This window comes from Acipenser ruthenus, chromosome 4 (genome assembly GCF_902713425.1).
Source record: "Acipenser ruthenus chromosome 4, fAciRut3.2 maternal haplotype, whole genome shotgun sequence".
Taxonomy (NCBI): Eukaryota; Metazoa; Chordata; class Actinopteri; order Acipenseriformes; family Acipenseridae; genus Acipenser; species Acipenser ruthenus.
Window position 1 is genome coordinate 37013618 of NC_081192.1, and position 24656 is coordinate 37038273.

The 24656-nt window shown below is 37.7% G+C and overlaps 1 protein-coding gene across 5 annotated transcripts in view; it reads left to right on the forward strand.

Moving 5' to 3' along the window:
• The first annotated feature begins 4926 nt into the window (after window positions 1–4926).
• Window positions 4927–24656, forward strand: part of LOC117400435 (zinc finger protein 40-like) — a 100630-nt gene continuing 80900 nt past the window's right edge. For 3 of the 5 annotated variants that reach the window (XM_034000406.3, XM_034000402.3, XM_034000407.3), the window contains exons 1-2: window positions 4944–5072; window positions 6569–6727. In XM_034000406.3, coding sequence (XP_033856297.3) covers window positions 6688–6727 — 40 coding nt within the window. In that variant the 5' untranslated portion in view covers window positions 4944–5072; window positions 6569–6687. Of the gene's footprint in view, window positions 5073–5112; window positions 5200–6568; window positions 6728–24656 lie in introns of those variants that run through there. The other 2 variants (XM_034000403.3, XM_034000405.3) reach the window with 2 other exon arrangements.

Genomic DNA, 24656 nt, shown 5'->3' on the forward strand with positions numbered 1-24656 from the left:
TAGTGTAATGTTGCATTTTGATTGTCTAATCGGTGGCATCTGGATCACACAAGCTAATTCGGCAGCATGGAAAGTCATGTCTGAATGTGTCGCCAAAATAGGAGAACAGAAGATGGCAGATCTGCCAGATGAGCCGCCATTCACAAATGTAGGTGTGGACTATTTTGGTCCTATTAAAGTTAAGCGTGGCCGTAGTTATTGAATATTATTCATATTGACTAGCTCATTCTTTGGACACTGACTCTTGCATCAATGCATATGATCGATTCATCTCTCAAAAGGGTCAACTTTTGGAAATCCGATCTGACAATGGCACCAACTTCGTTGGAGTGGAGCATGAATTGCGAGAAGCAATTAGCTGCTGGAATCAAGCCAAAATACAAGCAGCCATGTTAAAAAATGGAGTAAGGTGGATCTTCAATCCACCATCTGGTTCTCATCATGGTGGCGTGTGGGAAAGACAGATACGAACCGTAAGAAAAATCCTCTGTGCTGTTCTAAAACAACAAACAATAGATGATGAAGGTCTTCAGACTGGTCTTTGCAAAGTAGAAGCCATCATCAATCATCGTCCAATCACAAGTCTCAGATGATCCAAATGATTGGGAGGCTCTTACGCCTAATCATTTATTGTTACTGAAAACTAAACCGATTATGCCCCCTGGTTTGTCCAGAAGAGATTTGTTTGCTCGTCGCAGATGGAGACAGGTTCTACATGGCAGATATGTTCTGGAAGAGATGGACACGAGAGTATCTCCCGTTGTTGCAAGAATGTCAGAAATGAGTTACGTGCTAGAAGAAACTTCATCATGGGTGATGTTGTCCTGAAAGTCGATGAAACAGCACCGCGCAACTCCTGGTTGATGGGTAGAGTTGTAGAGATGATGCCAGACGGGAAGGGCTTTGTAAAAACGGATTACAAAAAATGGCATTATATCACGGTACGACGATAACCGTGGTATATTTTTTGACTGTTACCATACCGTCAAAATTTGATACCGTAACATCCCTAGGATGGAGCTTGTTTGTACTCCGGGAGCAAATACAGTTTTTCGACCAACATTATAAGTTATTGTTACTAAACAATTGATATTATAGCATCCTCAACATCTTGTATGATGAAAGAATTTCCACCCGTTTGGCTTCATTGGAAGTAAGTGAATAAACTACTTGTTTTTTTAAACTTTGGAAATATTTGATACGTACTATCAAGAACATGAAGTAGGGATGTATGAATTACAGTAACCTAATGTTGAGTCACAACGTATAAACAACTGGGAGTTCAGACCAGCAAAGGAGTGATAAAATTATTTGTTATGAAGCCACCACATTACGTTTAATTTTCTTTTATCAAACAATGGTGAAAATTTGGGGTTTGTGACCGCTTAAAACAGGTCACAACTTTTGTCATGGTGCTTCTGTCTTTTACTTAGTTCAGGTAATCATAAAGACCGGTTTTACTGTATAATTAAGTAATCATGGTTCTGTATTGATAGATGTCAGGAACAGGTTTTGCCAAGAATTCCTTCAGGCTGCTCAGAGCATAAGACCATGACATGCTCAGATGCTAACTTGAATCAGCTCAAAAGTTAACCTATCTTCTGTCTGCTTTCTGCATCTACTTTTATTTCAAGAAACAACAAACAATACAGTTTTCCTGTATTTGGCCAATGACTTGTGTTGACCAATCATACATCAGCATGGAATTCAAAAACCTGATCACAATGATCTTCCCTTTTAATAGATCTAGCAAGACTGACAGGTCTTTTTGTCTTTCCAAGTACCCTGGGGATTTCCATTTCACGTTAATACTGTCATTCTCCAAAGAATTATCACTGAATGGTGGCAACCTGGGACTTCCCATACTGTGGAAAACTGGAAAAATAACAGCCAGGTTTTAACTGATTGCAAAGATTATTATTACACTTTTCCTTTTCCACGCTATGTTGTTGTCAGCTTGAAGCTGTTGGCTGCTATCAGCTTGATTATTTTCAGATTCTACCAGACTTTATGGGTTTGTACTGTGGTCTTCATCAAAGTTTTTTTTTTATACAGAATATACAAAAAAAACACAATTTGTTAAAAATGGAAAGCATGCAACCACTAAAAACAGAAACATACTAGTAGCTAAATTACTATTCAGCCAGACAAATGAGGAATGAGGGATTTTTTCTCCTAAGTGGTTTTCTTTTACAATATGCCTGCTAAGACATACTTCCCTTTCTGATTTCAAGCTGTTGTGCTGTCAACATCTTTTAATTTATTTTAAAAAATGCAGACAAATGATATGTTGCAAATTACAGATATTTAATATATATATTAAATACCTGTCATTTGCAGCAGTGTGGAGTAGTGGTTAGGGCTCTGGACTCTTGACCGTAGGGTCGTAGGTTCAATTCCAGGTGGGGGACACTGCTGCTGTACCCTTGAGCAAGGTACTTTACCTAGATTGCTCCATTAAAAACCCAACTGTATAAATGGGTAATTGTATGTGTAAAAAAAAAAAAAAAAAAATTAATTGAATGTAAAAATAAATGTGATATCTTGTAACAATTGTAAGTCGCTCTGGATAAGGGCATCTGCTAAGAAATAAATAATAATATATAGTACTGTATTAAAATAAAGAATGTTATATGTAAAAAGCCAGTCTTACAAGTAACGACATTCTTTAAAAATGTAACTCTTTCAACACATTGTAGCAGGCTTGTTTCTAGTCTGTATCTGAGTCCCCATTATAGAAATACAGTTATGGACAAAAGTTTTGCATCACCTAGAATTTTAGGATTGAAACATAATAATAATTTATATATAATTTAGATATTTTATTTAACATCATGTAATCAAATAAAGAAACTACAAAATGATATTGCAGTCTACCGGAAGCCATAATAGTAGTACATTATTCCATGTTACATTTTGAAATGTCACATTTTTCAATTTAATTTTGTGTTATGTATATGGAAAACTACAAAGCAGTATGTATTTCGATATGTTAACATAACATTATTCAGCAGGTTTCATTTGATTTTATGAAGCCAAATTAGTTAATTCTATAGGGTGAATGGCTATAACTGTAGGGTTTAACAAGGCAAGATGGAATTTTGTTTACATTGAACTCTACAAATTGAATAACATTTGCATAACTAATGGGGATACATGAAAGGAAGTGGATCCTAATTTTGGAACCAAGACTAAAAAAAATATTTGTTATTTTTCCTTTTAATTCTGGTCAATTTATTATAGAAAATATGACACAGGCTCTGGCTGATATCAGGTATGGCGCCTGACAGACTCATGTGAGGTTCTCTTGTTGGTCTCCCTGATTGAATGGCTTTTTCCAAACACATTACTGCAAATGGCATCCCTAAAGCATGATATTTACACCCATTAGTGGGACTTGGACAGAATGTTGTGAACTCTTCTTAATAATAGCATCCCGTGCTGCAGCATAAACAGAGCAGCAACTGAAAGAGATCAGGGCTCTGGTATGAGAGCAATCATTCTGTGAGGCTGCCAGTCTGCCCTGTCACAAGCTGTTAGGAGACCATTTAAAATAGTGACAAGGCCACCAGGGAACTGCACAGAGATGTTCATGTATAGTTTTTTGGAGCAGCAGTGTGGAGTAGTGGTTAGGGCTCTGGACTCTTGACCGTAGGGTCGTGGGTTCAATCCCCGGTTGGGGACACTGTTGCTGCCCTTGAGCAAGGTACTTTACCTAGATTGCTCCAGTAAAAACCTGACTGTATAAATGGGCAATTGTATGTAAAAAATAATGTGTTAAAAAATAATGTAATTGTATGTAAAAATAATGTGATATCTTGTAACAATTGTAAGTCGCCCTGGATAAGGGCGTCTGCTAAGAAATTAATAATAATAATATAACCAGGTTACATTTTTTATTTATTTGTTTATTTATTTATTTGTAAAGAGACATTAATACTTCATAGAAAATGTTAAGTGCCAGGAGGCAGGCCCAAATAAAATAATGAACGAAAAGAAATTAAAAAAAACAGGACAAAACAAAACAAAAAACTAGCACCGTCGAAAACACTAGGGTATAATTTGTACTTTAGAAAACGGGACTCTAATTTAGTACTGTTTTATATATGGGTGATCTGTCTCTGGCAAGCGGGGAGAAATGCAGAATACGGCTTTTCTTCCTAAATCACAAGTGCCGCATTCCAGTCTATGCAGTATGTTTAGTGTTTAGGGGCTGCATGCTTTACGGAAGTGAAAACAACTACGGCCACTTCTGGTTCTATGCATTGAATGTGCTTCTGGAAAAGGTATGCTTGTTTCAGACCTGCATCAGTTCTCAAAGAGAGAAATTCTTTACTGTACCAATGAAGAAAAACCAGCTGTTGTCGTAATCCAATGAGTGTTCTGCAACCTGACACCATTCCCAGAAGCTTGGCAAAGCATCGTTAATGCAATTTTGAAAAACGTATTTATTCTCTGATTTGAACTTGGAACACATCCAATTAATTAGTTTGGTGTGTAAAGTCTTCCAGGGGCGACAGGTGAAGTGTTTCTGTCTCTTACTAATTTACCTTTAAATGAAATAAACCCGAGTTTAACGTTACCATGCGTTGGGTTGCTGGATTAAGGGAGATCTGAATGGGAAAGCCCAGTCGGTAGTGAAGGGACACAACATGACCTGACAACAAGGAACCTCCGGGATATCCGTCAGTCCTCAAACTATGTACAAAAGGGAGGTAGCAAGGGGACCAAGACATACAACTCTTATGTACAATAACGTATTGTATTACATAATGTTCCAAAAATCTGAAAGACATGAGTAGAGTTTATTTATATTTAACATTTTTACTCCTGTGGTGTTCTTTAAAAAATTAAAATAAAAAAAAAGTGTTTCCTTTATTGATGTGCGTATATCACAAACCTCCCTTCTTACGTTTCTCCAGTTGGGAGGCGGGGACGGGACCCCCGTTGACGTCAGTGGGCCTGTCTGTTTCCTGCAATAGAAAGTGAGCGAAGGTAAAGAAAAAAAAGCAGACCTTAATTACCGTAAACGTTTGTTATCAAAAACCTGAGATTTATTAAACTCAAGTCTCGTAAGTATGACTGTTTAGGTTTCCAACCGTTGCCTTTTTAGTGCGTTAATGTTTTGGGTGCATTTGTGTGAGATGTGTAAAAAGGGTTGTGTGTGTAGTCAAGTCAGGACGTTGCAAATATGAAAAGGTCAGTTGTTTGTTTAAGCTGCAAAAAATGCCTAATAATTTTACGCTGACAACGGCAAAGATGCAGTCGTGATAATATACTTGTGGTCTAAACCAGCAGGCCAGTTATCAATCGTTGCAAGCAACGTTGCATTGTTTTGGTGAATTTTCATGCAGTATTTAATTTTTTTTCAACGGACGGTATTCTGTAAATTCATTGTTTTTATTTTTTGTTTTGTGGTAATAGTTTTATTTAATTTAGTTGATACTGCGTCTTAGAGAAAACAATAACAAATGTTTTAGTCCAATTATAATTGTATTATTTTTGTTTGTTTGTTTGTTTGTTTGTTTGTTTGTTTTGTTTTTCCCTTTCCTTTTCCAGTAGGGAATTGTCTTTTAGTTTTACACGGTTGTTGCAGAGGGGTTTTCCCAGGCTCCTCCCCTTAACCACATTTCTGTTCTAGTGTTATAAAAATGCAGTTTAATCCCGCGCAATTATTTCTGATGAGATTTAAACGAAAACGCAAAGCGTTTTTACCTCCCGAGCCTGCACCGGAATGAAGCGTTTTAGAGCCTTGTCTAGACTTTTTTGTTAAACATAACCTCGTTTTCAGAACTCAGTCTGTTTCAACATGACTTGTTTTAGTTAAAAACAACCCCCCGAACAGACCATTTAGCAATTAATGTTTATTAATTTTAACAGAAGAATAGCAATAAATACAAACAAAAACGTACCCCCCCCAACCAATATATATATATATATATATATATATATATATATATATATATATTCGCTGAAATGCCAATTGTCATGCTTTGAAATTTAAGAACTGTTACTGTAAATACATCATATCATATTGTGGAAAGCTGTGTTTTTATTGCGGGCTTTCTAAGGGTTCTTTTTTTTTTTTTTTTTAGTGAGGGAAGAATCCTCCGTTAACATGGTAAACTCACAGTAAAACCAGTTTTGAATTGTTCAATTGTCTATGTAATCCTATTCTTAAAAGCCATTGCACACGGGAAATGTGTCATCATTGGCTGCAGTGCCACCCTTAATCTGTAAGTGTTGTGATACAGATTGCACAGCAGATGCGTTTGGGGGATGCTATGGCATGAAGGTCAGGTGTCTCCCAACAGTAAATATCACTGGTTGCAAATATCAATGCATCACTCTTGTATTAGACAGTAGTGTGCAAGGTACAATAAGAAATGTGTGTTACAACATTTTACAGGTTTTGGTAATAAATAAAAGTCACCATGGCTGATTTGTAGGTAAACTATTGTCTTTATTTGCTGCTGGGTATTGATAATGTCATCAGTAAGGGTAAAGGTATAACATGTGTGAGAACTATTTAATGTTTTCTTCCATTCCTACTTTTTTTTTTTTTTAGACAGACGACTTGATGTTGTTCAGGAGGGTCATAGGAGGCTCCCCTCTTCCTTGGCCAACTGACCTTCTGAAACATAGTCAGCAGTAATGTACCAGTGATTGGAAATATAAAAAAAAAAAATGCCTCGAACAAAACAGAATAATCCTAAAAACCTGAAAGGTAAGTTACGGCTGTTGCTGTTATCTCTTTACTTATTTCACAAAAAGTATTTTAAAATAATAAACATATCCATTGATAACTAAGCAAAACTTGGAATTTTGTATATTGGGCAATGCAACACATAACTCCAGTGGTTACAGCAATTGTTTTACATGAAATGGATGGATTTAAAAAAAAAAAAAGAAAAAATCTTAATACCTGTACATTATATTTAGGGCTTCTGATTTTCATTTTTAACCGATAAACGATAAAACACCCCGGATACAAAAAAATTAAACACTGGAAAAACACTGGAAATGGTTACTAAATTCACATTGACTTGACCCCTTGTGCGTTTTACAGGGGTATACCAGGCAGCATTTCCACTACCCTAAAATATCTGGCTCTGGCAGCATTTCATGACACAACATGCGGGTGTATTAACTGCTTAAGGGCCAACATAAAAGGTATATGAACATAAATAAATAGGGATGCACATAGTATGACATAGCAGCTACTGGATAACACAGAAATTGGAATTTAAGGCCACCTTTCAAAAACTTGTAGAAAACAGTATTGGACCCTATATAATATAAAAAATATACCATATCTTTACTATTGTATTTTGTATGGGAGGCTTTGTTTGTCAATCAGCATGGTCCCATCTATAATATTTATGCTTTCTTTAATACTTTGTATAGGTCTGAGTGAGGAAAATTGACAACTTGCTGTAACTCAATTGTTGTTTCCTTAATTTGTGTCGGTACTGTATATATAGTTGTTGTGCCATGTCTTCAAACACATGCTCCCTTAAGAAAGGTATGAACTATTCCAAAATGTTGGGCAGTTGGTTCTTTTGGGCAAAAAGAGGGGGTACACATACAGAACATGTATATTGATCTAAAACAGGCTTTATAATTTAACTGTCTATAGTAGCTTGATTTTTACACATCAAGAATACATCGGATTGAGTCTGATGTTTTTTATTACCAAGGAAAAACTGAAAGATCAATACCAATTTATGTTTATAGCTACAGGTGTAAGAAATAAAACATGGTTATGCTGATGACCTTCTAACCAGCTGAACAGAAAGTAAGCAGCATGTTTCTATTGTTCAGTTAAACTGGCATATGGAAAGCCCCATCGAGAGACAGCTTATTGTTAAAGTTGTACTGACAGCTGGCAGGCACCAGGATTTATCATTCAGATATTTAAAAAAGCATGCAAAATATCAGCAGTTGGAACCATATATTAATTCATCATCAACAGGTAGAATCTTCTACATTATATATGCTGTAATTTATACAGTATACTGTTCTATATCTTACCTTGGTTTGCAGAAGTTACGTGTAACACTCATTTAAATATTGTGCAGGGGGCACAGCAGGCAATTTGTCGCAGGGGGGTGAAAACAATCAACTACTTAATGCCAGCTCTAAAAATGCAGGGATTTATATGAAAAATTAATTAGCCTCGCCACAATATTTTTAAAATGGTGCACAAACAGTGCCTGTATTTTATGTATAGTAGCTTGACTAGAGCCCTTCTGTGACTTTTGTGTCCCTCAGGTATAGGAATATTGCGATGCCACTATTTATATAATCAATATTGGTATATGCTAAGAGAAGATGAATGACCCAAGATACCTTGAAATATTCAAATATTCATGTGCCCAAGCTGTTGAATACAGGGTTGCTAATTGTTGGCAATGAAAGTATACATTGTTACGCATTCTATTATTCTATTAATTTCCTTTTGAGAGAGAATTCTGTATGTACAATCAATTTTATGTACATTTAAAGATACAAATCAGTTATCTATGACTCCATTCAGAGTAGCCGGTTCAGGTGAGCCATCAAAACCTCAAATAACATTATGGGCTGTATTCTGATCACAGCTCAAGTGCAAGCGCAAACGGCGCTTGCCCCCGATTCTGTGCCGCAAAAATGGAGTGGAGACGTAAAAAAAAAACCCCACTGCGCTGAAATGGTATTCTGAAGACATGTCCTGTGCCGTTATATAGCGCTTGCCCCATCGCCACATGTCGGCATAAATTTCGGGGCGTGGTATCATTAACATATTCGCCGAAGCGATTCTGATGACAGCGCAATGGGGTCCCAAATAGACAATTGAGCACTGCGTTAAGACCCGCTGAAATCAGGTTTATTTAGTGGCGCAATCAGGAACTTTAAGAATTGAACACACTATTAAAAGCAAAGTAGTCCTAAGTAACAACTGTGTGCGCTTGGACTGACATAGAAAGAGGAATTCAAAGAAAGAAAAGACAAAAAACGACAAAACATAAGAAACTAACAATATTATTTGTAAATGAACTATTTTGCAGATACAACGGAGTACTACATTTATTTTCATGAGGACTGTAGCAATTTATTTTCATGACAATTATTACAAGTGAAAATATTTATGTACAGTATATGGAGAGCAGCATAACAGGAGTGCCACTTCTGTATCTGTATGTGTATGTCTGTCCTTTCTTTCCTTGGTTGTTGCTAGTGCTGTGTGCGTGTGCGTGTATCATGTGCAACTTTAAACAAGTTAACTGCTGTGTAAACGTAACACAATGTATTTGCTTTGTCTCCGTGATTGAAATAAGTCACTACTATCGGCAGACCTGAAACAAGATATCGGTTTCGCTGTGTTATGAGCTTAACTAGTTTGAAACATTGTAACAAATTAGAAAATTAGAGATTTCCTTTAACCTGATTGGTCAATATGAGGGCTTAAATCTTTCATGAAGGATCTTGAATGTTATCTTTCAAACTATGTTTAATCACTGTTCCAAATCAACCCGCCGAAAATACGTAAGTACGGTATTTGTTTATTTTACCTTTTGCCTGCTTGTTGAAAGAAAGTCTCCATTCTTGTAGTGCACACACCCTCTGAATGTTGTCTGTCAATTCTGCTTCCTCGCTGTCCTATCTATTTATTTAAATTTAGTATAGCAAATAAAGTAAAAAATAAATAATCGAGAAAGCGTTTGCTGTCAGTGGCAATACAGTAACCACAATACTATAGCAACTAGTCTCCGTTTTGAATGACGAGTTGAAATCAAACAACTGCACGCAGTCCGATTACTTTCAGCAACTTTATTTAAGCATATCACAGTAACAACACAGGCACGTTCATCTCTTCTAAAGCCAGGAGAAAGAGGATTTGACTTTATGAACACACACTGTGAACAAGTAACTGAACAAACAGCATGATCAGGATGAACACATATTGCAGATAACTAGATTATTTTTAATGACCTAATACGGTATCTTAAATACTGAAATGTACTCAAGTGCACAAACATACACTCAAATGAATGAATAAATAAATAAATAAAGAGTTAGCTGTACTTTTATTCTTTCCATGATCTTTTCACAAATTGGGGGGGGGGGGGACGGACACGGTTGGGCTCCAGGAAATATTCCATGAGAATTAAAGCCCTGGTTATATTGAAACTCTAGTACATTACAAGCTCAGAAAATTAATCCGCTGCTGCTACTGGTAGAAGGATCAGGGAGGGAGTAAGTATTTTACACTTTACATATAGTAATGTCAATGCCATGAAATCATGTATCTTGTGTAATTATTATAAATAATAAATGATTGCCCTATGTGCCTCTACCTCTTCTATTAATATAGCAATCTCCTGTGTTGTGAAGCATGATTTACGTGTTCTCTTGGCGAGTGACCTACTACTTGCTCTTCTGACTTACACTGTTTTTTCTTGCTCTATGCTACTGCCGCTCGACATGATCACCACTTCTACATTCAAAACGGAGCCTTGCGGTGACGGAAGCGCATTCTGTCTCTTAAAGGGATTTTTGCCTGGCCCTGATTGGATAGCAGATTCCCCAGCCTAGTCAGCATTGATTGGTTGGACACTGTCACTGCGCCACTAAACGCCCTTGTGCTGGGTTTTTATTTTGATTAGAATCGCACTTTTGGAGAGGCCACGCCCTACTAGGCAGACGCGTTTGACTTTAACCACTGCGTCTGCGATTGCACTCGTTTCATCAGAATCGAGTCCTATATATACTTGTGAGTTGATTACTGTTGATGGTGGGGGTCATTTCACTGTTACTTTGTCTAAAAACAAATCAAATGTTATTAAGAAAGTACAACATAACTAGTAATGCCAGTAAACATGTGCCTGGTGAAGTTGTTTTTAATGCTTCTGACTCTCAGATACTTTTTGGTGTGCAATGATTCAAAGACACAAGTTCAATGAACTTGAACCTGTACAGGCAGAATTTTATTTTTTAGTGATATAGCTAAACGTCTTCCCGTCCTGACAACTTTTTACACTTCTAACTTTAAAGTCTGTTTCAAAGATATTTTCAAAATGGCCGCTCTAGTGCACTGGGGTTTGAGATCTGCCCTGTAAATCACTGCAGGAAGAGCGATTTAAAAAAAAAAAAAAAAAAAAACCCAAAAACCATAACAACAAGTGCTCTGGCTTTTCTGTTCTGTACCACATCATGGGTAGTTATTGCTGTGTTACCTGTATGACAGTGTGGACAATAATCCTTACACTATCAGTGCACTAGAGTGGCCATTTTGAAAACAGCTTTGAAACATACTTTTAAGATACAAGTGTAAAAAGTTGTCGGGATGTTAGCAATGAAAATAAAAATTAAATTACATTATTTAAACAGTTGTAGCAACACATGGGGACGTGTAACGCTATATTTCTCGGAACCCCGATACTTACTCTTTTAAAGGGTTAAACTTTTGGCTTTACTTGTAGGTTCATGTTGTTTTTTGCTTAACCTGTAAGGTATTTCCTCAGCACTTAAATGTGTATAAAGCAACCAGTGTACAGTATTGGGAATTTCTCTCCTGGGGACATATTGAGGGAAGGTTTTTAGCAACTGTAACTACAACAACTTTTTAAACAGAAACAGGTTCAGTAACATCTGCTTAATGGAAACCTCTGTGGAACAGCTCGACTTTCGATTTTACATGATTCCAAGTGCAAAAAAAGAATCTTCATAATTTGTTCTTATGTTTGCACTGACTTTTTTTTTTTTTTTTTTTTAAAGATGAATCCCTTCCATTGACAAATGCAGTAAGTATTGCATATTGTAGCAAATGTTATATAGTTTAATATAATTAATATTTATATTTACAAAGTTTAAAACAGTACCTACTCTCAGTATTCAATAATGTATGTAATTTATGATAGGTAAACTACTTCCATTGCTGTTACAAATGGCTTTTGACATCCTCCTATAATTATATTTTTATTCTGATTTTGAGATAAATGTACAGAATGTACATGTTTTTATTTTATTGTAAACAAAATGCATTCATTCAGCCTTCTTTGGCTTGGGGGGGAAAAAAACTGTGCTTTGTTTAAAACTAAAATTGCCGGTACTTGGTTTGAAATCTGCCTCACCTTTGTCTGGATACATTTGTTGGTACAGTAATTTTGCCTTCATGACCAGCACGCCACCTATCTGGTTGCATTGCACAAATGGTTGAGTGATTGCATACTTCCGGCTGAAAGGGGTGTTCGGTAGACCGGTCACTTCGCAAGTTTGGTGTTCGTAACTCTGAGTTTCTACTGCAATTTTATTTTCTCTGGTTCAGATTTTTTGACAGATCTTTGAAAATCGATTTCTTATATGTATTAAAAATATTTTTGGTTGCAACTTCCATTTCCCTGGTGATGCACAGCCTACATAATATATTGTCAAATCTCAAAATATGTAAGGTATTTACTATTCGCAGTAAGAAGCCAAAGCTACAATGAGCGTAATGGAAACTATCACACATGTCCTTGGTAACATAGCAGGAATTTGAAGTTAACTTTTGTTATGTTGCTATATTTATGTAGCAGAGAGGGTGTATCAACTAAACCTCTTTATCTTCTGTTATTGTCCTATTTTTTCAAAATCGTGACTTTAATGGTATGGTGATTTATAACTTTACACCACTGCACACATTTAAATGACAGTCATGGACACCCACTGAAATGAAATGCGTTAAAGTAGTGGTTCTATTTATAGTTCTTCTGTTCTTTTGTCTCCACATATCAATAGAATAATTGCCATCCTCAACTGATTGAAGCATAACATTTCCTAACTATATTCTGGTTAACAATTACAATTTTATTAAGAGAAATTGTATGCTCAAGATTGCTGTTTAGACAGTATACAGTAATATACAGCAGGAAGTGGCCTCCCTATCTCTGAAATACTAAACACATGGAGGTGCTTTCCAAAAGAATGTAGAGTATATCAGCATCATCTGCGATAACCTGGTTGAGCACTGCTGATTCAGTATCGGCTGTTGCCACTCACATAATGTTGGAGAATCCCAGTGTAACAGGGTGATGTTACTTATGTGGGTTGTCGCTGAATAATAACAAGGCAGATACAGAGCAGTGGGTGTTGACACGGCACACCTATTTAATAACAACCCAAGTGCTGCTACCAGGGTACAATTGCTAGTGTCAGATTTAATAAAGAAAACAAAACAAAACAAAGCTAACATGGCGAGCACCAGCCTCACTAAAAGAGACGTCCCGGAATCTACCCTACGAAACCTCTCTTTATTGGTTGTTAGAATCAAATCCCGTAAACTAACCTAGCCAAGTCCCGGTGTCCTCCCGGCGACTCCGGCCTCTTCCTGACGGCCTCGGCTGGGCAATGGCTTCATGAGCAGCGTCTTGGAGTGGAAGGGTTTTGTGCAGTAGTTCTCTCCTCCTCGGTGTACACAAAGCAAGCATTCGCTTAGTGCCCGTCTGTATGGCTATGGCCGTGTAGTAGCCTCTAACGTCGGCACTGCTGCGTTCCCAAACAGACATAGGCTCCCTGGGCATGCCCCCCCCCCCCCCAACCAATCAGCAGCATAGCTGAACCAGTGACAGGGTCCTCCCTGTCACACCCATACACAGGTATTAAGGTTGAAGTGGTTTGTGCACCATGCATGAAGTTCAGACCTTTCTGGGTAGATCTCTACATTGATTTTAAGTAGGGTTGCCTACTTCACAATTTCAAATGCTTGTTCTTAGTTTAAGCGATGCACCTAATTACCGATGGAAATTAGATTTAAGAAGTTCATACTTAATTGAGCATTATTTTAATAATATAATCACAAACATATCAATGTGTTAGGAAAATAGAGCTGGAGCTATATCTATTCAATGCTCTGTGTGTTTGTATCTCAAATTAAGACAGTAATAAATAGATCATGGTGTTCTGTACATTTATTATTAACATTATTATTATTATTATTATTATTATTATTATTATTATTATTATTATTATTATTATTATTATTATTATTTCTTTCTTAGCAGATGCCCTTATCCAGGGCGACTTACAACTGTTACAAGATATCACATTATTTTTACATACAATTACCCATTTATACAGTTGGGTTTTTACTAGAGCAATCTAGGTAAAGTAACTTAATCAAGAGTCCAGAGCCCTAACCACTACTCCACACTGACTGTAACCCTTTCAGCTTTACAGACACGCTAGTGTCCTAAACTGAAAAAGTAATGCTGTTGAAAGAGTGAAGTGTGACCTGGAAATGTATGTATGATCATGACACATATTATTTTTAGAGGGAGGATGGGAAAGTTTGAGTTGTCTTCAAACTTACTTCGCAAGTTGCTTAGCATGAAAACACAAAAGGTCACAATCTACATATTATTTATTGCATTTATATAGCACTTTTTATACAAAAGTATCGCAAAGCACTGTACAGAGTACATAGCAGAAAAGAACAAACCACAATACATTTGTATAGCATGTCACACATACAACTCATACAACTGCCACAGTCATACCATTTAAATAACAGATTTAAATAACAGTATACACATAATACAAAAGCAGCAATTTTAAAGTTACATTTAAACCCACAAAGATAAGAAAGCCATTTTATAAAAGTGTGTTTTTAGTCTTGACTTGAAAACTGCAACGGCCCCAGCTTCCCTGACAAATGACGGCAGAGCATTCCATAATCTCGGAGATCTATGAGAAAAAGGCCTTGTCTGTTGAGTTGGAGGTAATGTTAAGGCCAGGACTAGCTGTGTATTGCAAATGTTAGAGCTGCATTAGCAGGAAACAAAAATAATCCTACATTAGAAGAGGACTTGCATGACTGACTAAAAAAAAAAAATACATTTCATATTTGTAACCAGTTCAGAAAACAAATTAAGCTGAACATTTTTTATCAAGTTGACCAACATTCTAATGAATGCCAATAGCAACCACAATTTGTAATGGAAAGTTGGAAGAAAAATTATTTTGATAAAATCAGGGTTGTCCTACAAGGAACTTCTTGGCAAAGGATATTCAAGGGACCAAATGAAGGTACTGTAGCAAGTTGGTGTATTCAAATATTATATATTGATTGAAGATTATCCTACCACTAACCTTTGAAGCGTGAAACTCTTTCTGTAACTGTGCAAAGTAAAAGTGCAAAGTACAAGAACATATTTCAATAATGACTTATACACTTTTGGGGCATTTTAATTGTTTGTGGTTTGCACTGTAGGACCACAATACTATATCTCACTGTTTCTTTTACGACATTTTTGTGCTGTGACTTTATTATTTCTGCTGTGACATTATTTCTGCCTCTACCATACCTTTATCCAATATCGGAAAAAAAATAACTCCACAGCAACAGAAAATTTAACATATTACGGAATGTCTGCTTGACAAAGGGTTCAGAAGTAAGCTGCTGCAACATCTAATATAAAAAAAGGTAGAAGCAGAAGGGTAGGTGCAGTGGGCATGAAATTAGAAGTAGCTAATGTTACTGCTACTTTTTTTTTTTTTTTTTTTGCAGTTTTCAAGTTGGAATTTTTATTTATCATCACCTCTGCATTTCTTGCTAAAAAAAAATAAAGTTCCAATTTAGTGCACTTCAATACATTTAAACTGTGTTTTTGATGTACTGGTTCAGATTTCTGTGTAATGGATGTTTGCTTTGAAGCCCAGCCTGTGTTCTTTTTTTTTTTTTTTTTTTAAATAAATAGGTGTGGACAAAACATAAAGAGCAGAAAACGGTGACTGTATCCTCCAGGAACAGTTGACTGCACAGTGCATTGTCAGTTATTGTTAATATTCGGTCGACATTTTAAAAGATTTTTTTTATTTCGACAATAACAATGGTCTTTTAGAGCTTTTAGATCCAAAGATATTGCTTTTTCTCAGTTAAGATCATTTAACATGCCTTTAAATTTTGTACCTTTGTACAAAATAATATGTAGAAATTTGAATCCTGGTTTAAATTTTCATGTGGCACAGATGATTCCATTTCAAGAGTTTTCCAAGATCCTTTGTAATAACGATCTCTTCATAGAATTGATTAGCATACCCTGGTGGATAGAACTCTTGTATTGGTAGCTGAATAAGAATTTGTATGAACAGGCACAACTCGTATGTCTTTGGTTCTCTTCATTACTAATTTTGTTAGTCAGGGTATCTGTGGTCTCTGTCTTAGAACTACTGAAATGTATCTGTATTCCCGCTGTGTGATTTACCATTATTGTGTATAATTTCAGACATGGCCTTGGGCCTGGTGGATATACATTTTGGAACTTACTATAATGTAATGAAAAGCTAATTTGGGAAGCATCAAGTTTTAGGAAGCCCAATAATCCCATGCTGTACTGTATGTTATGAACTAATTTAAGACCAGCTGATTAAATGCACAAAGGTATATATTTTAAATAAGTGATCTACAATCAAAAGGTGAGAATAACAGCAATCGTAACATATTTAGGGATCAGATGGAAGAGACTAGTTTAATAAGAGGGACATATCTAACATTACAAACCACAGCTGACCAGATGAGGAATGGCTTGTATCCTGAAATCTGAATGAAATTTCAAGCAAGATCCAAGTATTTGGAACCTGCATAGTCGCTACAGTAACAAAAATGCAAAGAAGTACACATGGTTTATTATTATTTGTTTATTTAGCAGACGCCTTTATCCAAGGCGACTTATAGAGACTAGGGTGTGTGAACTATGCATCAGCTGCAGTCACTTACAACTACGTCTCAGCTGAAAGATGGAGCACAAGAAGGTTAAGTGACTTGCTCAGGGTCACACAACGAGTCAGTGGCTGAGGTGGGAGTTGAACCGGGGACCTCCTGGCTACAAGCCCTTTTCTTTAACCACTGGACCACACAGCCTTCTATACTTAGTATTCACATTGTGTCAGGGTCAAACGGTCAAGTGCAGACAACAGCACATTTAATAAATGTGCCCTACTGCATGCTTTTGTGAAACACAATATCAAAATAACTGTTGAAGCTTTCCTTTGTAGACCCAGTGCCTTATAGTGATTCAGGTGACTCAGAACTTGCTTTTGTGAGAGTATTTCCACTAAAAACATCCTCTCTCCTTTTGAAGATTTAGGAGTGTCTGGAATAGTAAGCCTTTGTTAACCTTATACCACCTGTGCCATCTGCTTAGTTAGATCCCTTTCATACCTGTATAGGTAGGTGCGCGATGCTGTATAATTCTTTTCCTGGGACGGTGCTTGGTGTTGTGCCCACCATGCCAGAGGAGAGTATGACAGAGACTTCTAGGCATCTTCCATGGCCACCCCAACCCCGGATCTCAATCCAGTTAAACTTATTCGTCATCAGTTTCCTTTGCCTACCTTTCTACACACATTGTTTGAAATAATGTGAATGAATGGGTTAACATTCCTTAAGACACCTTCTAGCACCCGACAGGTACAGGTCATGTAAAGGATACCAAAAAATTCAGAGTAGAAACACAAACATTGTGGAATGGATGTGTGTTTATATACATATTTTTTTTTATAAGTGCTAAGTTATGAAATGTGTAGGGTAAGGCAAAATTGATTATGGCATTTATTTTATTAAATGTATGTTTTTATTTTTAGAAAGACAATCTTATGAACAAGCTGCAACATACAAATGCTTATACAGAAACAATACACAATAGAACATTTAAAGTATTTAATACAGGAGACACTGTTTTAAAGGGGTGGAATAGTTTGATGCTGGCAGCATAAGCAAGCCTTACTGTAACCAGCCGCATGAGTAGCTGGCTGTAGGTGGTTTCCCCCATGTCATGTTGCCTGCAGGAGTGTATAAGATTAATTGGCAGGGGTGTTGAGAAGGAGAGAGCTGGCTCAGGGTCAAGAAAATAGGAACAATCCAGAGAAATTGAAAGGGCAGAAAAGAACACAGTATGAAGGAGAAAGGCTGAAGAGCAAAACCACAGAGGAAGTTGCAGTTGAATGGTGCATAAAAGAGGCAGAAAGTGGCATGGAGATGTGAAGGATAAACAATAAGTAACACTGACAGCAGCAGAGAGAAGCCGAACATTTTCTGAGAACCGTAAGAAAAGTAAAGTGGATTAGGGAAAAACTAAATTCTGTATTTTAATTATATATGTATTCAATGTTTTTTTTATGCAATGAATATAATCCAGTATAAAATAGATGAAGATAAAAGTGTTAAACGAAAATATTTAATGATGTGGCTTTAGACAATCAACAGATCCTTTTTATTTGGAAAAAGACAAAGTCATCATCAGTATACACACCCTGATTCTGATACTGTTAATAAGTTGTGCTAATACATGCAGACAGGCTAATATACCCAGCATTCTAATGCTCTCAATAACCTGATAAAGAAGATTCTTACCTCATGCCAAACTCTGAAGCCCCTACGATGGCCTCCTCCTCTGGCAGGGAAATGCATCCCGAGTGGAGGATAACTGGCAAACTTGCCTAGTGCCTGTACTGGACCAGACCAGGGTTTAAACTCAAGGGGTCAATTGCAGCGTACCAAATTTAGTCCACTTGATGTGTCTAACTAGTGGATTAAGCAGGTTTAGTCCACTTGAATGAAGTTAGTACACCTTCTAATCCCGTACCAGAAGTTAATCATCACATGTAGATCATCTGCTAAATCAGGTTAAACAAAATCCTGAATGCAGCGTACCAAATCTGATTCGTGATGATCCTGTTCAAGTGGACTAACTTATTACGCTTGCTTGTCCTAAGCATTTACTGCTTACATTGTTTGCAGAAACCGCTGCATTTTTCCTCTGAAATGATAGTCCATCTGAAAACTTTATTCCGTACATTTCTTATGTCCGTCACGTTTGGGCAGTCAGATCTGTCAGAATATATATTATTAATCATGTTCCTTTTGATACTGTTTTCAGTTTAACGCAATACAATTTCTGTCAATATACCTGAACTATAAACAACTAATGGTCCATTATCACGCAATTAAATTTTTTCTGTGTCGGCACCTTTAATGCAAGTATGATCTGCCAGTTTGAAATGTGCATGAAAAAGTGCACATGACATTTATTTTTTACTTAAATATGTTTGATGTAATGAAAATGTGTCTGTATGAACATCATTTTGATCTTTTTTTTAACATCAGGTAATCAAAGAAACTATAAAATGTTAATGCAAAAGTCTACCAGAAGCCATAATAGTAGTACAGTGTTTTCATGTTAGATTTCGCAATGTCACATTTTTCAATTTTTCAGTTTTTTGTTAAGTATAAGGAAAACTACAAAGCGGTATTTAATTGAATGAATTAACATAATATTATTTAGCAGGTTTCATTTGACTTTATGAAGCAACATGTGTTAATTCTATAGGGTGATGCAAAAATTTTGGCCACAGCTGTAGGTTAGTCCCCATTATCGGTCTAACTTGTTCCACTTGTTCCGATGACTTAAACCAATTACCGGGATCATCTGTTTGATACGCTGCAATCTGGATTAAGTTAGTAGGATTTTCTAGTCTGCATTTTAGTCCATTTGATGTGGACTTAGTCACTGGTATGCTCCAACTGACCCAAAGTTTTGCGCTGGTATTTGTAAGCATGTTTTTATTTTGAAAAATAGATATGGGTACTGCAGCCAAGTTAGAGAAAGGCATTATATGTAGCTAGTTATTACCAACAAAACAAAGGCACGGCAATGCCATCATATTTATAAATAAATCATCATCATAATAATAATAATAATAATAATAATAATAATAATACCACAAAACAAATACAAAATAATAAATTGCACAGGGACAGAGGGGTATCCCATTCTAAAAATAAACAAACAATCATGTACAGGGCTCCTCACCCTGTTACATATCCACCCCCCCACCCCCAACAGCCACCCCCCCCCTTAGTCCAAAAGTCCCGCTTCACAGTCCCGGAACAGGGGCAGCAATGGGCCATGGGTGGCGGCCACGGTGGGAGATCCACCTCCCACCCCAAAAAGCTGTAGCGGCCAGGCTGACCGCACACAGGCCGGCTCCTCCGGCCAAGGTAATTTTAGCAGCCGCCCAGCTGCCTGTGGTCTCCGGACCTCCTCCTCTCCCCCCCCCCCCCCCCCCCCTTTTCCATGGCCGACAGCTCCCCATTTTGGGGCTCCGGCCACATGAGCTCCTGCAGCGAAACTGATGCGGGGGGAGCGGGTCTCCTGACCTCTTCCCCCCCCTTCTTCATGGCCGACAGCTCCCCTTTGTGAGGCTCCGGCCACAGTATTTCCTGCTGTAATGCGGGACCGGCAGCGACCCCAGGCGAAGCGGGACTGTTGGCAACCCCAGGCGATGCGGACGTGGCATCCCTGAGAGGAATGGGTGCAACTTCCCCGGGCGAAGCAGAGACGACGACGACAGCTCCTCCCCTTCTGGCTGCGACGGCAGCAGGGGCTCCCCCCCTTCTGGTGGTGGTGGAGACAGAGGCAGCTCCTGCTGCTCTGCTCCTGGCGGTGGAGGTGGTGGAGGCAGAGGCAGCAGGCATTCTCCCTCTGCTGGCTGAGGCGGTAACAGCAGGCACCCTTCCTCCACTGCTGGAGACCTGGGTTCTGGATCTGTGGGCCTCCCCTTCCTGGGCTGTGGCTGCACCGGCTCCCCCCTGCAGTACCTTTTCTGGCCTGGGTCCTGGAGGCGCTGGTGATTGCACGATGAGCACCACGTGTGACAGGGTAGCCGATGTGGTGACGTCAGGCCAGTATGCAGGAAGAAACCAAACACAAAATACTGCGGTGCAGCGCCGTTTAAAAAACAAAAATAAATAAAATATTTAAACAAAAACACTTGCTCACAGAGCGAAAATGAAAGTTTAAACAAAATAATCACGAGCACTAAACACAAACATTAGGACAGGCTGGGCAGTTGCTGTCACTGTTCCTATTTATATTTCAGGTTTGTTTATAATATTAATCCACTCGCTCACTCTGCTTGCGTTCTCCACTTCTGAACACCCACCCTGGACTGAGAGCGCTGCAGGTTTATATACCGTGGCTGTGGGGTTTAATTAGGTAGTAATTATTCTATTACCCCTCGGCCACAATCTGCATGAGTTTTTTTACTACTACTGGCAGAGGACTAGCTGCCGACCTCGCTTCTGCTAGGAGACATTTAAAATAAAAATAACAAAACAAATGCACGCTATGCTGTCATATTTATAAATAAATAAATAAATAAATAAATAAATAAATAATAATAATAAAAATAATAATAATAATAATACAACAAAACAAAAACAAAATAATAAATTGCACAGGGGCGGAGGGGTACCCCGTTCTAAAAATAAACAAACCATCATGTACAGGGCTCCTCACCCTGTCACAAGTAGGTTAAAGAAAATTATGTTCATTTTATTTAGTATTTCATTATGCCAAGCATAGTGCTTATTCCCTAGAAATAACCATTACAGAAAAACAAACAAACAAAATTAAACTCTCCCTTGCTGTTTGCAGTTTGATGGCTGTAAAGGGGTTTCAAATGCTGCCTATAGGCTTCTTTGTATGACTGCAAAGCTGCTACCTGGTAGAGAGTGTGTGCGTGTGTGTTTGTTTGTTTACGACATGCTGGTTCAACTTTGGTACAAGAAATTGGTTCTATTACAGTACCACAGATTTAAGCTTTCTTTTGACACCTCAAATGCAAATAAGGGATCTTTACCTTTTAATTCTGTGTAGAGACTGCTCAAGCAAGCAAGAGGGGAGGAGAGGACGACTGCTGACATTTGTAGACTGCTGACAATGTTTCATATTCTGTCAGGTTGCGTAACATATGGGTTGTCCTTACTATAGCTACTGTTACCATGGAGAGATAGCGGGGTGGATTTCCTAGAATCCCTAAACCTCTAAGGGAGGGAGTTTGTTTACGTCTGGGAATGGCACACTATATATACCACTGTGACGAGGCAATTCAGATGTGCCTTTGCATAGATGATAGGGGATAATGGTAATGTAACTGTTGCTGCAGGTGTAAATAAAGCAGAACATCCTGAAAGCTTGCAGCATACTGTATCTGATTGAAACCGTATATGTTTGCTTGTAGCATGTGTTTAAATGTGAGCTGCTGTCAGGCGTGCTGCACATTTTGTCTGGGCTGATAGGATCAATGCAGGAAAGGATTGATGCATATTTTTAGTGCTCATTTAAGTGTGGAAGGCTGTGTGCCACACGTAGGCTGTTCTTTGTGGTTATAAGTTAACGGTACAGAAGCTGCATGGATAGTGCAAGTGTTGTCTTGTATATTGAACTGTAGGGTGTCCATGTGTAAACAAGACAAAGCAAGTGGATGTTGGTAAATGGCAGTCTAACGTCACTGGCATAATTGATGGCAGTAAGCCTTGATGTACGTAAAGGGAAATGACCAAGAACCACCCAGTGTCTGTGTAGCAGAGGCTTTTAGGTAAGTTCACAGCTTTAATGCTGAGGTTTCTCTTTGCTTACGTTCTGTAATTTCTGCTTTTTGTGAAGTGTGAAGTGCTGACCATACTTTTCAAGTATTCTCTGAAAACACGGTTAGGACATTTCCGGAGCATGCTATTTGTACTTATTGTCTCCTTTTATCACTTATTTGAAATGAAATATATGATAAACACCTGTGTTGGGAGCTTGGCATTTCAGGTTAATGTAAATATTGTTATTTTAACAATATTATGTGCTGCATAAAGTATTTACTGATTTAACAGAACAGTACATTAGAATTGATTGGGAGGAAATAAAAAGGAAGCTTTTTAAAGATTAAGAAAGCTAATTATTATATGTGAAATAAACAGCATTCAACTAATTTTGCCATGCATGGAGTCTTGCTCTCTGTACAGAGCAGAAGGTCTCTGTGTGTCAGGGATTCAGACAGTTTGGAAATGAGGTGCGTTTGAAGAACTGTATTTTGTTTCCCAAAATGAGCTGTAGAGAGTGAGTGTTTTTCATGTGAAAGGGAAAATACCAGGAGATCCTTTGGTTTGACCTTCGAGCTGGCAAATGATCAGGGACTCCCAACAACTGGTTTAAGGAGATTCATTTTAATCTGATCTCTTACCAACAGAACATTGCTGTAAAGCTTTACTGATAATCTTTGAGTAGACATGGGGTTTAAAGGTGGGGAATCTTCCCCCTTATAAAGTATTCTTATTTTATGAGCTTTTTATTTTAAACATTTAAGAATTCGAGTGAGAGAACCAGCAAAAAAAATGGATAAAATAAAGATTTGAATGTGATTTGGGACAAAGAAAGAAGGCTGGAAAGCAGCTTAGGTTACTGTAGTTGTCTTTGAGAAATTGTCTCGGGTACAGTTATTTATTGGATGTTGCACCGGTTTTCATTTGGTATTATTTACAAACATGCAGATTTGCAGGTGGTAAAAAGTAGTGTGGCAAAGTGGTTAGCAGGGTACAGGTGTAGGAGTGAAGTGGTGCGCAAGGAAGAGACAGACAGTGATAATCCTATCAGAAAAATAGATTTCATTTACAATCCAGGTCAGGTGACCAAAACAATAATCCCTGTTTAAAACAAAGGGTTTGCAGTCCCAAATAATAAACACAGTCCAGTTACAAACACAAGATACAAACACGGTCACCAGTCCTGGGTGCGTGCTGCAGTGCTTGTGGTGCTAATACAGTTATTATCGTGACACAGATGTAGTGATGTCCGGGTTCATGCAGGCCTCAGACGACAGCTCCGGAACATGTTAGCCGTCTACTAATAATAACAATCAACAATTAGAGACGAGACAAAACAAACAAAATACTCACATACGATATCACAACAATGGGCCTTCCGGGTCATGTCCTTAACCATAAACAAAGGAACAGATCCCATATTTGTACCGTCACACATGACCCCGTGGTAAACGAGTGCAGCTGCTCCTCCAATCCGCGGCTGCCACATCGTTTCCCTTTCGGGTCGATGAGTTAGTGCACCGGAGTTCCGCCCCCTTTCTAGATGACCGACTTCCTTTTAACCCTGGGAATGAATTCTCAGGCCAACCAGTCCAGAAACTAAAAACTGACATTGAAAAATGTGACATTTCAAACTCTTTAACATGAAATACTGTACTACTATTATGGCTTCCGGTAGACTTTTGCAATATCATATTGTAGTTTTTGATTACAAAAGATCTAAATTATGTTCATGGTTTTTTTTTTTGTCTCAGTCCTAAAATGTTGGTGATGCAAAACTTTAGTCCATAGCTGTAGTTACTGTTCAATGATTTAAAAATAAATAAATAAGAATAAATTTATATATATATATATATACACACATATATATACATATACTTGTAGTAGTAAGTATTGTGGTACACACCCAAGAAAAAATATTGACAGACCTTTGTGAAACATTTGACAAAGGCACCTGACACTAACAACAGTAATGCAGTGTTCATGTATGGGCCAATAATGATTTTAGTATTTAGCTACAAGTATATTAATTTACCCGCTTTGTTACTGACACTTCATCAAATGTTCGGGAACATGTAAAAGTCTAGGGTAATCAACTAGTGCTTCTTGCAGAACAGTTTATTCCAAAGCTAAATCAAAATGTGCAAATCCAACTTTCCTTTGTACAGTGCAAGGTAGTATTACAGTGGTACAATACTTGGAGATTGAGATTTCTGATCATTTGCTGTCTTCAGATGTACATAACAGCAAATCCTTGAATAAT